Source organism: Phycodurus eques, chromosome 6 (assembly GCF_024500275.1).
Source record: "Phycodurus eques isolate BA_2022a chromosome 6, UOR_Pequ_1.1, whole genome shotgun sequence".
NCBI lineage: Eukaryota > Metazoa > Chordata > Actinopteri > Syngnathiformes > Syngnathidae > Phycodurus > Phycodurus eques.
Window position 1 is genome coordinate 15,289,159 of NC_084530.1, and position 15,089 is coordinate 15,304,247.

At 40.8% G+C, this 15,089-nt stretch overlaps 1 protein-coding gene across 1 annotated transcript; it reads right to left on the minus strand.

Annotated features, from left to right (window-relative positions):
* Positions 1 to 10,429: 10,429 nt before the first annotated feature.
* LOC133403715 (uncharacterized) lies at positions 10,430 to 14,712 on the minus strand. Its single transcript, XM_061678893.1, has 4 exons — positions 14,337 to 14,712; positions 13,072 to 13,317; positions 11,437 to 12,851; positions 10,430 to 11,057 (listed from the first exon to the last, which is right to left on the minus strand). Exons 1-4 carry the CDS (start codon positions 14,710 to 14,712, stop codon positions 10,446 to 10,448), a joined length of 2,649 nt encoding a protein of 882 aa, XP_061534877.1. The 3' UTR covers positions 10,430 to 10,445.
* Between the last annotated feature and the right edge of the window lie 377 nt (positions 14,713 to 15,089).

The window sequence follows — 15,089 nt, forward strand, 5'->3', positions numbered from 1 at the left end:
GGGGTTGAGCTACACCGAGAGGAAGACAACACGGATTTACGGAGGCATTTTTAAAAAAATATGTGTATGTATGTACTAGATACTGTACATACGCATTAAGGCAATAAGTGCATAACTTGCTGGCGTCTGTTGTTGCACGTATTTGAATTGCTTCGCATCCTCTGGGAAAATGACTTTTTCTCATATTCGAAATAAGGTATAATCTACATTGTCAGTAGTTCATTGTGCCCCCACTTTTATACGAGCTATATTATTAGACTTTTGTTCAGGAAATACTGTACAGTTCCATACAGTGTAATGTAACGCTGAAGGTGTTCCTATACTGTCCTCGTGTGGCACCACTGAAAAAAAAGCACGTCAAAACCTACCTGTTGAGAAAAAGAGCCACATTTATGGAAAGCCTTCTTAACATTAAAAACCTAAGATTGATATCAAAAACGTCGTTCTGACTTGTCTTTTAATTGTTGGAATTTTCATTCAAGAGATCCGTAAAGTCATTGTGACGATAATCAAAACGACAGCTCGACAGAATTACCGATATCTTGAACGTAATTTCCACTTAATGCGTTGCCGATATCAGCAATGGAATTGTTGATGCAGTATATGTGACTCCAGTTGGAAATATCTACCATTAGATTTCATCCATCCATCCATTTTCCGTACTGCTACCCTCACGAGGGTCGCGAGCGTGCTGGCGTCTGTCTCAGCTGACTTTGGGCTCGAGGCAGGGTACACCCAATTCAATATTTTCTCATCTGAACAATTATTTTGAAAAGAATGGTCTCTTGATGTTGTTATCCAGGTGTGACAGTGTTTCCTACATATTGATCAGTGATATAGAGCCAATTAAATATTATAATTATATAAGATGTAGGGACAGCTGATGACTGATATGTTTGTAATGAGCATATGTTACACACAGTTTTTGCTCATTTTGGTTCAGGATGAGTATGATAATTTCTTATTATGCAGAATGAATGCTGTTGGTTGAGTGAGTCGTTTGAAGTGTGTGTGTGTTTAACTACGTAAAGCCCTGTGTGAGTCCTCTCAGTGAAAAGTGCTATATAGATAAAAATCGATTAAGTTACTTACTACTGATGTACACTCTCACTATAAACAAGATATTGAACCTGGATACTGAATATTGGTGCACTGAACCAGATTTGCACCAAACTCCATGAGACTAGACTAGACAAGACTAGTCTACGAAGACTACAATAGAATAGACTACAGAAAAAAACTGAATGTCAACAACGTAGAATTTTAATTGATTCTAAATTTACATAAATATATTTACGCACTTTTATTTTTGACTTTTTTTGGCTTCAGAAAGACGGTGTTTACTGTTGATGGAATTTAAGATTCATTTTGGATATGAATATAAATGTTACAAGGTGCTTGGTCAACCACAGTGGTGCAGAGTGAACTAAAACAATTCAATGGAAAAATAAAAGCTGTACTGTATCGGCTGTACTGTAAGGTTCTCAGTTTATGACTGCTCCGGTTTCCTCCCACATCCCAAAAACATGCAGGGTAGGTTAATTGAAGACTCTAAATTGCCCGTAGGTATGAATGTGAGTGCGAATGATTGTTTGTATATATGTGCCCTGCGATTGGCTGGCGACCAGTTCAGGGTGTACCTTGCCTCTCGGCCAAAGATAGCTGGGATAGGCTCCAGCATGCCCGCGACCTTAGTGAGGATAAGCAGAACGGAAGATGAATGAATGAATGAGTTCCAATGGATGAATCATGAGGAACATCTGAGGAGGATGCTCACATATGGTAAGATTACTCTTCTCAATTCTCTTACCCACACCACAGATCTTTGCTTGTCTGTAGTGCATGTGTCTCCTTCTAATAATCAATTCGCTGCAAACAAAAGTTGCTGTCATCCCCACAAGCCTTGCAGGCGACAGTTATGTTTTTTCATTCTGCATTCAATCTAGACAACATGTCTTCATTCTCAGCCCAAAACAGGCTCATCAGCTGACACCATGACGCCTGCAAACTTTCTGTAGCACCATTCATGCTCACTTTTGTCTAAGCCATAGATACAAATTACAGAAAAAAAGCTGGGAGTACATAAAGTAATTCATGTATCCACTTTTTGTGACATTTTTATTTGTTGGTGTGCCGTGAGATTTTTCAATTGTAAAATATGTGCCTTGGCTCCATAAAGGTTAGAAATCACTGGTCTAGACACAATGGTCCTTCCTGCTCAAGAGGAAGTCTCAGAGTATCCAGAAGTCTCCAATAACACCAATAACCACAAAAAGCGATGGTCTCGGCTGTAGAGCCATTGTTGAAGCATCTGAAATGACTCAGAATCAGATTTAATGGCCAAGTATGTTACAAGACACACAAAGAATTTCTCTCTGGGAGATGGAGCCACTCCAGCAAACAGCCACTATGAAAAAATACACGTAAATTTAGGACATAAAAAACACGTGTTTAGAGAGTCATTGAGCAATGACAGTGTACCACACGTGTGGTGATACTGATATAGTGGCAATTGTGCAAACGATACACTCTTCAAGCAATTTAGAGCAATTTTAAGTGACTAATAGTGCAATGATCTGTTACAGTGACGATTGTGCAAATGGTGCAGAGAGTTCTCAAACACATAAATGGGAAGTAGTAATGAACAACTGAATGTAAATCGGGCAAGCGTGATCAAACAGTTACTGTACGAATAATTTAGAAGTGTCCCGACAGAGATGTTCAAAATGGCAGCTGTAGGTCCTCCTGATGTTAAAACGTTTATATAGCGAATTTGGAGGCAATTATTTCTTACAGTGGTACCCTTGAGATACGAGTGGCACACATTTTTCAAGATACGAGCCTCCGTTCGATCGATTTTTTTGCTCTGACTTGCGAGCGCGGACTTGAGATACAAGTGCTGTATGGTGGCAGTGACTCAACTCACTTCACAACAAGCAAGTTCGGCAGATACAAAAAAAGAGGCTGTTGAAGATTACGGGTAAACAAAGAGAATTACACTTTGTGTATTTAAAACAACCATGCTGCTTAGCTTTTCAGTCTGCTCACTTAATGCTAACGCTAAATAGCGTCTAAGCTGCGGTGCTTTAACTCTTCAAGCAACAAACTGAAGACAAATGGTGCAGCAACACATGTAGACAGACAATAGAACAGTAGTCAAAATTATGTAAAGTCGTAAAACGACAAATATTTGTGCCGTACTGATGAGCTGAGAGGGGAGGTGAGATGTCTCAAATGAACAGTCGTGTATATCAGTCTGTCTTATACTGCCCCCCAGGTGGCCAAGGCAGGCACACCAGAAGAAGCAGCACCATGGCCATTCAATTGATGTGACAAAAACATCCATCCATCCATGTTCTGTACCGCTTTATCCTCACAAGGGGATGCTGCTGGGGTGCTGGAGCCTATCCCAGCTATTGTCGGGCGAGAGGCGGGGTACACCCTGAACCGGTCGCCAGCCAATCGCAGGGCACATAAAAACAAACAACCATTCGCACACACATTCATACCTAAGGGCAATTTAGAGTCTTTAATCAACCTAACCTGCATGTTTTTGGGATGTGGGAGGAAACTGGAGTGCCCGGAGAAACCCCACGTAGGCACGGTGAGAACATGCAAACTCCACACAGACGGGGCTGGGATTTGAACCCAAGTCCTCAGAACTGTGAGGAAGATGTGCTAACCGGTAGTCCACCGTGCCACCTGTGACAAAAACAGTTTAATTATTTTTTTATTCTATTTAATGAGGTTATTACTCTGTTTTTATAATGTACAGTATTATGGTGTGCTATTCTTCCACATTAAACTACACATTACAGGATTTTAATTTTTTTGTGGAAGACTGGAACGGATTATTGACATTTCAATTCATGATGTTGTTCATCTATCGCCAGATCTCTTTACACCACTGGAACCCTTCTTTTGACCATTTCTAATGCAAGTAGGTGCACACAAACACAAGTATGCATGATATACAATACTGTGCTGTAATGGCGTGACCTCGTAACCAACATGATAATCAGAGAGCTGTCTGTGGTTTGGGAGAAAAAAATTAAAAAGCAATCGTGAAGCTGAGAGAAAAGCAATCAAAGCCACTGTAAGAAACACTGACCATAGCCAAAACATCCATTGGGAATTTCCTGAAGACAAAAGAAACCACTGGAGTACTAAGAAACAGATGTTTATAGAACACTAAAACCTAAAACAATTGGTACTGATATCAGCAGCTACAGTCAGGTCCATAAATATTGGGACATGGACGCAATTCTTAATTCAAAAGTGTGTGGCACATATACATACTGTTGTAGTTCCTACACCGTTTACCTGATTTGAATGTAAATACCTTCAAATAAAAGCTGAAAGTTTGTTTAATTTCAAATCCATTGTGCTGATGTTTAAAGCCAATTGGGAGAGAATTGTGTCGATGTCCCAATATTTGTGGGCCTGACTGTATATGATTTGGTTGGTCAGAGCAAAACTTGCTTACTGCCAACTTCAAAGAGCAAAACAAGTCTGTAGCGATGTGCACACATCCACATCTCTAGTGTGTATGGTGGTGTATTTTATATTTACGTTTGTGTTTTTGTCATTATTAGATACATATTGAATATGAACTGCTCCAGAGGATATATGTGGCACAGTTGTGTGCTGTTATATTGTGCTTTTGTATAGTATTGATGGTTTCTGTAATTGCAATGTCATAGTGTAAGAGGTGGCTTAAGTCGGGTAAATCCCCACTGAAGGCCCAGGTACCAAATGCACGGCCCACAACTAGATGGTGGGTTAGGAGTGGTTATAACTCAAAATCCCCTGAATGAAAATAATTTATGGTTGGTGCTGGTGTGTTTGTAATGAACCAAATGATATACAGTATGAAGACGTGCTATGACTTGCATCTCTGTGTTTCGTAAAAGGTGGGCAATGTTTGCGGTTCATCGCTCCACCATCATCACCCTCTACAGCGGTGCCTTTGACTCCTCCTCAGCAGTGTTTCTCTTCATTAAGGTAAACTGGTGCAATTCATTCTGGTAGAAAAACTTCCTTTATACATGTTGATGGACAACCAATGTATAAATCCATGTGATTTTTACCAGCTGAAGATTAGCCTGAATTGCTAAGAGAAGTTCATTTTTCTAAAATGGTGGCTGTGGGGTAAAGTGGGACAAATGCTTTGTGCAGGATAAAGTGAGACATTCTAAGTGATACTCCTGAGAAGCAGAACATCAAAAAGGCTTAAGAAGAGAGAAAAAAGAAACTGGCAGGGAAAAGGCAAAATATCAAAGAAAACACAAAACTGCAACCAAAAAGAAAATAATAACAGCTCAGAGAGATGCAGTATGTCCCTGTTGCACTTGATGTATCAAAAGAGAGCTCCGAGGATGACATAAGACACCCGGGAAACATCTGTCCATGAGTGACTTTGTCGTGGTAAATTTTCCAACAAAATACAGGATTGTCAGTTACATTGGCATGGCTGAGAAAGTTGATGATGATGATGTAAGCGCACAATTTCTCAGAAGAGTCCGGGAACATGAAAGCGTGGTAGCGACTCATGTTTTCTTTCATGGCGTGGCAGATGTCCCTAAAAGAGATGTGGTGAAGAAGTTGCCTTAACCGAATAGAACCACACAGAGAGAGCAACTCTTCATCGTTGCCTGTAGCATTCAGGGGGCCAAAATGTTGATTTATGAATAATTTCATTGGGAAATTGTTATTTTGTCAACATTGCTTGGACTCAGTCGTTTTGTCTTTTTGGTAATAGTCTCCCCAGCTTCAGAGAAAACCCTTCAATACAATACTTCAGTGAAGAAACACACTTTGTCATTGGTGATGTTACTCATCCATAAAGATTAAACACCGTAATGCGTGCTTCACATATTACTAAGCTTCCTGGGCTTCTCAACACAGTCACAGTATGGCCCATCACAAGTAACCACTACATACACAATTTGGTGACAAGGGCTTTATGATGCATGTACAATAACACAAAAACATTTATGGCAATACATGACTTTTAAACGTGTAATTGGTGTTTAAGGATCTATTGAAAATGTGCATCATATTTTAATACAGTGTAAAAAAACAAAAACATTACAACAATTTACTTAATGACATTTCAAACTGGACAAAAACACAGTTGTCAAATTACGAAACGTAACAAAGAGCTCTCGGAAACATCATCAGCTAATGATAGTGATACCAATATAAAAGTTTGGAGACATTTGTAAGGCACAATGATCTCAATGCAGAATAACTATAATAGTAGTTTAAAAAAACCTATAGGGTGGGTAAAAGTAACTGTAAAAAATAAAAAAAAAAAAATAAAAAGACGAATTGAGATGTTTTTATTTTTTTTATCTCTTGGCCTTAGCACCCTGTGACTTCTTTATTTGAGGTTGTTTAAAAGAAGAAGTCTATCGTACCAAACCAAAAACTTTGGAAGGTCATACATCAGAAGTTACAGCAGGCTGAAATAAGTATTTAACACGTCACCATTTTTCTCACTAAATATATTTCCAAAGGGGCTATTGACATGACAATTTCACCGGATGTTGGGAACAACCCAAGTAATCCATACATATGAAGAAAGTAGAACAAATGACCTCAGAAATTAAGTTGTGTGAAATGTGAAATGACACAGGGAAAAAGTATTGAACACATGACGGGAGGTGCGAAAAGGCATGGAAAGCCACGACAACACCTAAAATCTATCCATAATCAAACAGCAATCCAGCCCTTTGTCAGTGCAAATGAATATCAACTGGTTCAGTCCTAATTTATGGCCTACAAAAAGGTCTCAATGCCAAGGTGTGAGTCAAGACACATCTCATGATGAGTAAGAGCAAAGAGCTGTTTCAAGACAATCACAAACTAATTGTTGCAAAACATAACAATGGCATTGGTTGCAGGCGCATATCTTAGCTTCTGAATGTTCCAGTGAGCACATTTGGGGCCATAATACATAAGTGGAAATCCAAACATAGCACCATAAATTTGCCTCAATCAGGGGCCCCTTGCAAGATCTCTGACAGAGGAGTGCAAAGAATAATCAGAAGAGCTGTCCAAGAGCCAATGACCACCTGTGGAGAGCTTCAAAAAGACCTGGAATTAGCAGGTACTGATGTCACAAGGAGAACAGTGAGTAATGCACTCTGCCGCCATAGCCTGTGTGCATGTTCACCATGTAAGACCCCATTTCTGGGGAAAAAAAAAGGTAAAAGCTCATTGAACATTTGGACAAACCAGTTAAATATTGGGAGAATATAGTCTGGTCTGATGTGAGCAATATTGAACTGTTTGGATGCCATAATGCACACCACATTTGAAGAAATGGCACTGCACATCACCCTAAAACCACCCTACCGACAGTAAAGTTCGGAGGTGAGAACATGATGGTGTGGGGCTGCATTCAGCAAATGGAACTGGTAAACTTCACATTATTGAAGAAAGGATGAATGGGCAAAAGTACAGGAGACATTCTTGACAAAAACCTGCTGCCATCTACGAGGATGATGAAAATTAAACGAGGGTGGACATTTCAGCAGGATAATGATACTACAAACATACTGCCAAGGAAACTATCAATTGGTTTCAAAGAAAAAAATTAAAATAAAGCTGTTAGAATGGCCCAGCCAATCACCTGACTTGAATCCAATCGTAAATCTATGGAAAGAACTGAAACTCAAGGTCCAAAGAAGAACCCCACGGAACCTTCAAGATTTGAAGACTGCCTGTGTGGAGGAATGTTCTACTTTCTTTGTATGTATTGATTACTTGGGTTGTTCCCAACATCTGGTGAAATTTTCATTGTAATAGCACCTTTGGAAATATATTTAGTGAGAAAAATGGTTGGTTGAAATACTTATTTCAGCCGCTGTATGTCCTCCATCCCACGACACTTCCTGCTGAAATCAGTGGACAATTCCTGGAGGACTCCAGAAGTTGTTCGAGAACTGGAGGAAAATTTTAAATAAAACATACTAAAAACATTAAGGTCACCATTTCGAAACAAGTGGCCTAATGACTGGATCAGACAAGATTTTACCCCCATTATTGACCAGATTTGCTACCATGCCCAACTTCAGATCCGGCCGGACATATTTTGTCAGGAACGACAAAACTCCTTGCCAAAATTAAAAGTCTAGCATGTTGGATATTTTTTTTATTTTTTTTTTACATCTTCTGTGTAATGTGACATATCAACGAGAACCCTCTGACATAGCACCCTGACATCAACCAAGAGAATTGTGTCTTGCAACAGCGCCTTGCCTCCAATGTTTACCGAAACGTTAGAGCACCGGTGTCAACGTCAAGGCCCGGGGGCCAGATCCAGCCAGCCACATCACTTTATGTGGCTCGCGAAAGTCATGTGCATCAACTTCATGTTTCTTGCTAATACACCAAAATTGCAAATTGTCTTCCGTTATAACATTTTGACATTTCAAGGATGTTTGTTCCCAAATCACCTTTTAAAATAAACTTAATAAAAAAAATAAAAATCCTTTGATGGCTTCTGATTTCAAAACTACTGTAGTTAGCCATCATTTTGTGTGCATACAGTGCTGTGAAAAAGTATTGGCCCCCTTCTCAAATTCTTATTTTTGCATAGTTTCCCCACTTTCATGTTTAGGATCATCAAACAAATAGACAACTTAAAAATATCTGAATGATTCCAGACTTTGGGAAGAATATTATATGGACTGATAAAATTGAACTTTTTGGAAGGTGCGCGTCTCGTTATATCTGGTGTAAATTTAGCACAGGATTTCACAAAAAACATCAAACCAACAGTCAAACATGGTGGCAGTAGTGCGATGATCTTGGGCTGCTTTGCTCCTTCAGGACCTGGACGACTTGCTGTGATCTAGGGAACCATGATTTCTGATCTTTAACAGAAAATCCTTAAGGATTCAGCCATTAGTTTGCCACATCAAGCTGAAGCGCACTTGAGTTATGCAGCAGAATAAGTGTCGGAAACACACCAGCAAGTCAATTTCTGAATGGCTTAAAAATCTAAATGAAGGTTTTGGAGAGGCCGAGTCAAAGTCCAGGGTTGAATCTTACTGAAATGCAGTGGCATTACCTTAAAAAGGCCGTTCATGATCGAAAACTCTCAATTTTTGCTGAATTAAAACAATTCTGCAAGGACAAGTGGGCCAAAAATATCTCAAGTCATGTGACAGACTTGCTTGATTGCTTGATTTCAGTTGTTGTTGCTGAGGATGGCCCAACCCGTTATTAGGTTTCGGGGGCTTACTTTTTCAGACAGGGCCAGGCAACGTTGAATAGGTTTTGTTTTTTTCCCTTAATGAATGAAATCACCATTTAAAAACTGCATTTTAAGTTCACTTGGGTTATAATATTCTTTATATTTGTTTGATGATCTTAAAGTGGGGAAACTATGCAAAAATATAAAAATTTGAGAAGGGAGCCAAAACATTTTCACAGCACTGTATGTAGTAATATGATGTAATGATACATTTGTACAGGTTCACAGTCAGAATGGCCCTCCAAGGGAAACAATAACTACGTTGTGGCCGGCAACACAAATGAGTTTGACACTTCTGCAGGTTTAGAGCATGAACTGACAGAACGCCGATATAATGTTTACGTTCAAATGTTAGTGCTAGCACTAGCGACCTATCTAACTAGCTACATAACGTTATGCTGCCTGCTTGTTAGCGGTATTTAAAAGTACGTGAACATAACATTAAACTGTCCTTGAACAATCGACAGCCCAAACCGTCCTCTCTGGAGCCCCCAGCCACAACAGCACATGTTTTTCGTCACATTCTTTTTTTTCCCCAGCACAAAAAAAATTGACACAATTAAAACGTGCGCCATTGGCAATGGTTGTGTCCGGTAGCGTTGACATATTTTCCGGTCGCGCCTCCCCCAATCAAAACTAGCGCTATTGTTAATGGTTGTATCCGGTAGCGTTGACACGTTTTCCGGTCGCACCTCCCCCGACAAGATTAGCCCAATGATCGCAAAAGACAGGATACGGTGATATCAGAATGCGCCATGTTGTGTTCCCAGTGTCCTGACCAAGACACAGCAGGATTTTATGGTAGTAGTCATAGTGCCATCGTGAGAGACCAGATTTGTCTTGCAGTGTGATCCAGGCATAAGGCTTATGTTCAGGTTGTAGTCTACTCTGTCGACATTGGTTCGAATCCCACCTCTCATGAAACGAGTCTTGCTTTTTCTTTCTGTGGATCAACAAAGGATCTTAACTACTGAAGTACTATAGCTTTTTCTGTAATTAAAAGGAAATCCTAAGTATTTGTAACACTATAAATTGGGGAATTAATTTTTACTGATCCTGCAGATGCCAACTTATCTTTTCAACAGGCCACAGGTCTGAGTAAAGCTTACATTTGCATAGGGGTTTAGCATGTGGCCAAAATGTTCAGCAAATAACACTCACCTTGATATCTTCATGCCTAACTGCAACTGAAGTTAGAGGTGAGCATGTGGTTGTAATGCAGAAACAGGATTGTGTCCAAACTGGCTGGTGAGATGTTGTGTCTGTTCCTCTTGGTTGCTCCTGTTCTGTCCTGCACAAAGTCCCGTGCCATATCACCTACCACGGCTGGGGCAGCCAAGTAGGCCAGTGCCACTTTAGCCAACAGTGGGAACTGCACTGCCTTTGTCCTCCACCACTGCAGGGGCTCGATTCCCAATGAAGCCCCTGCCCCAGCTCTGAACACTGATACTTCTATGTCTACAGACTCTTCTACAGTGTCCTGCCTCCTCCGGGTTGTGGAGAACAAGTCCCCGAGCAAGAACTCTATACCAGACACCTCACCTTGTGAGTCAGGCTCTGCCAACTCCATCTCATCTTCATCCTCCTCTTCATCCTCTATATCCCTAAGGTTGATCAGGCAAGACTGTTTGAGACGTTTGCTTCTCAAGAAGTAACTCTCTGACTCTGGTGAGTCAGATAGGCTCCTTTTGCTCGAGCTTAAATTCTTAATTTTTCCTGTCTTCCCATCCTCCTCCTTCGCTATCCTGATGGCGTCTTTCTTAAGCCACTCAAACGTCTTGTTTTGTTCCTTTAAAAGTAATAGACAGAATTTTGTTTGTTTAAATGACTCAAAATGCTCAAATTTCTTGTGATCCCCCAAAAACCAACTATGGTGTCTGCAATGATCCAGACACTTGGGGAGATAACCAATGTAAATGTTCAAATTCAAAACATTAGGATCCAAACTAAACATCTCAAATATTGTCTTTACAGTCCCTTTGTGAGAAACATGCATTCATTTCCTCAGAACAACTCAAAAACGCAGCTTGAAAGGTGTTGATGTTTTGACTGGTAGGGCCAGTATCACAATCATAACTTTGGAAGCTGCTCTCTTTTGAGAATTCAAAGGATCTGAATCCTGTCAACTTGTTTGGGCTAAAACACTAGTTCGCTATAGCTCAACTCACCGTCTTCTCCATGAATCCCAGCCCATGAAACTGGGGGTCAAGGGCACAGGCCACACATAAAACCCTGTTGACTTCTGGGTTGCTGTAATGACTCGCCAACCTTTCCCTCACCATCTGCTTCATCTCCTTTGGAATTATTGAGTCTCCTGGTCGGCATACGAGGTGGCGGGAAAGCAGGCCAGTAAGAATGGGTTTCATTAAAGACAAGCGTGGGAAGGCTTCTTTAGCAAGCGTTTGACATGCCACATCTAAAGGTTTGAGGACTGAAATTAACTCCTCCACAATACTCCAATCACAAAGTGATGGCACCATGTTTGATTTTGCTGACCTGGATGAAGAGTTTGTACAACTGTTAAATGAACTGGATGCTGAAGCGGTTTCTTCATCAGGTACGTTTTCACATTTGGCCTCTTTAACAAAATCCATGATGAGGCTTTTATGCTTGAGGAGTGTGCTCAGCAGAGGATAGAGTCTATACCAGTTGGGTTGACAGTGACAGGCCCATGAGTTCAACTCCATTTGCTCCTGTTTGCTCAATGTTTGCAGCACGCTCTGGGAATATAATAAGGGGCTGGAATGACCAGGAGGCTGGAGCAGGATTAAAAGAACACCCTGGAATTGGGAGAGTGTCTTTGAGACGACGGGGTGTGACATCACTGCTTCAATGCAGCTCTGCACAACGCTGAAGAAACATGGCACAAATAGTAGCCCTTCACTTAAAGGACTGCATTCTAGATTCTGTGACTTATTGGATGGCACAGCTTTTTCCTTCTCTATAAAGATTATTGAGTTGGGGTGACAGTCACTTCCTGCACATTTTTCTTTGTTTCTGGGCTGGAGTCTCATTTGGGTCCTTCCTTGTCCTCCAAGCAAGACCAGATTAAGATGGGCGATTCCCCACTCTTGGGCCATAATCTTTACTTGGATTTCTAAACTTTGAAGGCTGTTGTCTGGCATGACACGCTCTATGAGTCTTTGGGTTGCCAGGCAGACATTGTGACAATTAAAGTTAGTGTCTATGTAATGCGCCCAGAGTGTGACATAGCCCTCATTATTGCCCTCCCAGATGTGCACCCAAACTTCTGCACTTAAAGTGACACAGTAAGGAACCTCCCCCTGTTGTCTGGGAGGTCGCCCGTGTCTCCTGCACTCATTCTCTATTGGCCTGGTGTAATCGCATATCTTTTCAGTTTCTCCATTACTAGATGTCCTCATCATATCAGCAAGGCCCTTCTTTACTTTTCTGTGGTGTTCTGTCAGGAGGTCCTCAAGGAGGAAACGGGATGGAAGTTCCTTGTAAGAGGGAAACAGGCAGTGGATCAGCTTGATGAAGCCTTTACCGCCTACCAGCGTGGGAGGATGGAGATCCATGATGAGAAAATTGGCAATGGCTTTGGTCACTTGAGCAGAGGACCCTATTGAAAACATAGACCAGCGTGCCGTTACCCATCACTGACATTGTGTAGAAAGAACACTTTCAGAACTTAAGGTGCAATTTAAAAAATCTAGACATAGGTTTTGAAGAAGTTGTGGATATCTACAATAAATCCAATAAATCTTCCATAAACTCTGCAGCAAGTAATGTGTTAAAATAGTGTTCATATTTCACTAACAAAAGAGTTCAAGAAAGGTTACCTGGTATTGGGGAAGAGATGGAGGAGCGAGCAATATGTCCTGAATAACTATTTGCATCTGCATTTGATTTATAGCTGGTCCAGGTGGAGACATCACTGATGAGAGGCAAAGGGCTCTGTGATTGGCTGTGGTCTCCACTCTCTGTCTGAGAGGAGCTGCTGGGTTCCGGGAGGGTAACCAACTGAATGTCCTGCAGGAGTTGCAGAACTGCCTCCTTATCTTCAAGTTCACATTTTATATTCTCACCTGTACTCGACAACAAAACGGATGCAAATGATACTGAGGATACTTATTTCAAGTATTTGTGCCAGAATAGTCTTAGATTTGCGATGTGGAATTTATAACATTTTGTAATGAATAATAAAAATAAATTGCTGTATGTTCACTGCCATTGTAAATTACATTTGCAAAGTAGAAAAACATTCAAATCGATGGCCACAGTCAATAAATGATTGAAATATTAGTTGTGTTGAGCTATTTGAATTAAAACACCACCTAGTGGTGGCCTAAGAGAAAAACTTTTTACATCAACTACAGTTGAGCCCTGCTATTGGAACACAAAACGAAAACTAGTGAATAACTGACCCTCGTAATTGCCAAGAAAAAAAAAGTTTTTTCGGAGTGAAAAAGGAAAAAAAAGCTGTGGAACCCAGTTAAAAAAAAACCGTTTTTTGGGGGTTAATCACAGGCTCTTTAAATGGTGGCAGGTGTGGTCTGACTCCAATTTAACATGAGATTGAATGTGATTGGTAATTTCTGAACACATCTCCAGTTAGAGGGTGTGCACACTTGTGCAACCACATTTCAGTAGTTTATTTTTACTTCCTCTCTCAGAAAGATTTTGTATTTTTGAGATATACGGGTAATACAGGTCACAGGGCAAAGTAATGGAGTGTTTTGTAATATTGATCTTGGTCTCATTTTCTTATCTTCCAAAAAAATCGGCATGGCACAGGGGTGGGGTGGACTTTTTATATTTACTGTATGTGCCAACACAACAGCATGGTTGTTATACCTTATATAATGGTTATGACCATGAAATAGAGTACATGTTTGCTATAGCAATTACAGTGTTGACCTAAATTGACGATGACACATTCCACGCTGTAGCAATTTAGTGGCTCATATGCTTTCCGTGGTCGTGTTCGCAGACTATCCCCAACATTATGACCGCTTGCACAACGTTATCCAATAAAACACGTGTAGCCAATATATATGTCTTGACAAATCTAATGCTCAGTTAACAACAAGCTGAAATTACTCACCGCTCAGTGGGGTTTCCGCTCCATTGTTCTGCTGAGACGCCGGCTCGAAAATACTTGGGTGACTGCTTAGTTTCGAGCCTAGAATTGCGTCGACGGCGTCGTAGTAGTGGAACTTGAGTTTTTCGTTAGAAGAGCCTCCAGACTTCCGAAGCGCTTCGCGGACTCGGATGTATCGCATGCGTAGCTTCTTTATTTTATCTCGGCACTGCTCAACTGTACGGTGATACCCGCGGTCAGTCAGATAGTCCCGGATTTCCGCAAATATTTCCGAGTTTTTATGAGTCTTGTCGAGGAGGTTCTGGATGTTGGCGTCAGCCCAAATTTCCAACAGACAACGGACCTCGGCATCGGACCAGTGCGCACCCTTCGCTGCCATTGTAATTGCTCCGGAGGAACAGTCGCATAGATTATGCGTCACCAGCGCCCGAGTCCATTTTGCCAGAGAGGCTTACCTTCGGCCTGGTACACACAAGGCTTTTCAAATCCTAGTGTGTGTGTATGTATGTATGTATACGTGTATATTTAAATCTGTGACAGACACCACATAAGGATAAAAAAAAAAATAAAAAAAATAAGTTGTATTTAGCAGTTTTGGTTGTATTGTGAAGAAAACTCTCTTCAGATAAATGATCTCATGATCAACCCATAATGTCCCTCCTCCAGTCATCTATACAACTTGTTTGCCAACCTGTGTGGGTGTCTTATTTTAAAACTTTTGCAGGATGGCTCATAACCTAGGTGTTGGTTTTTACT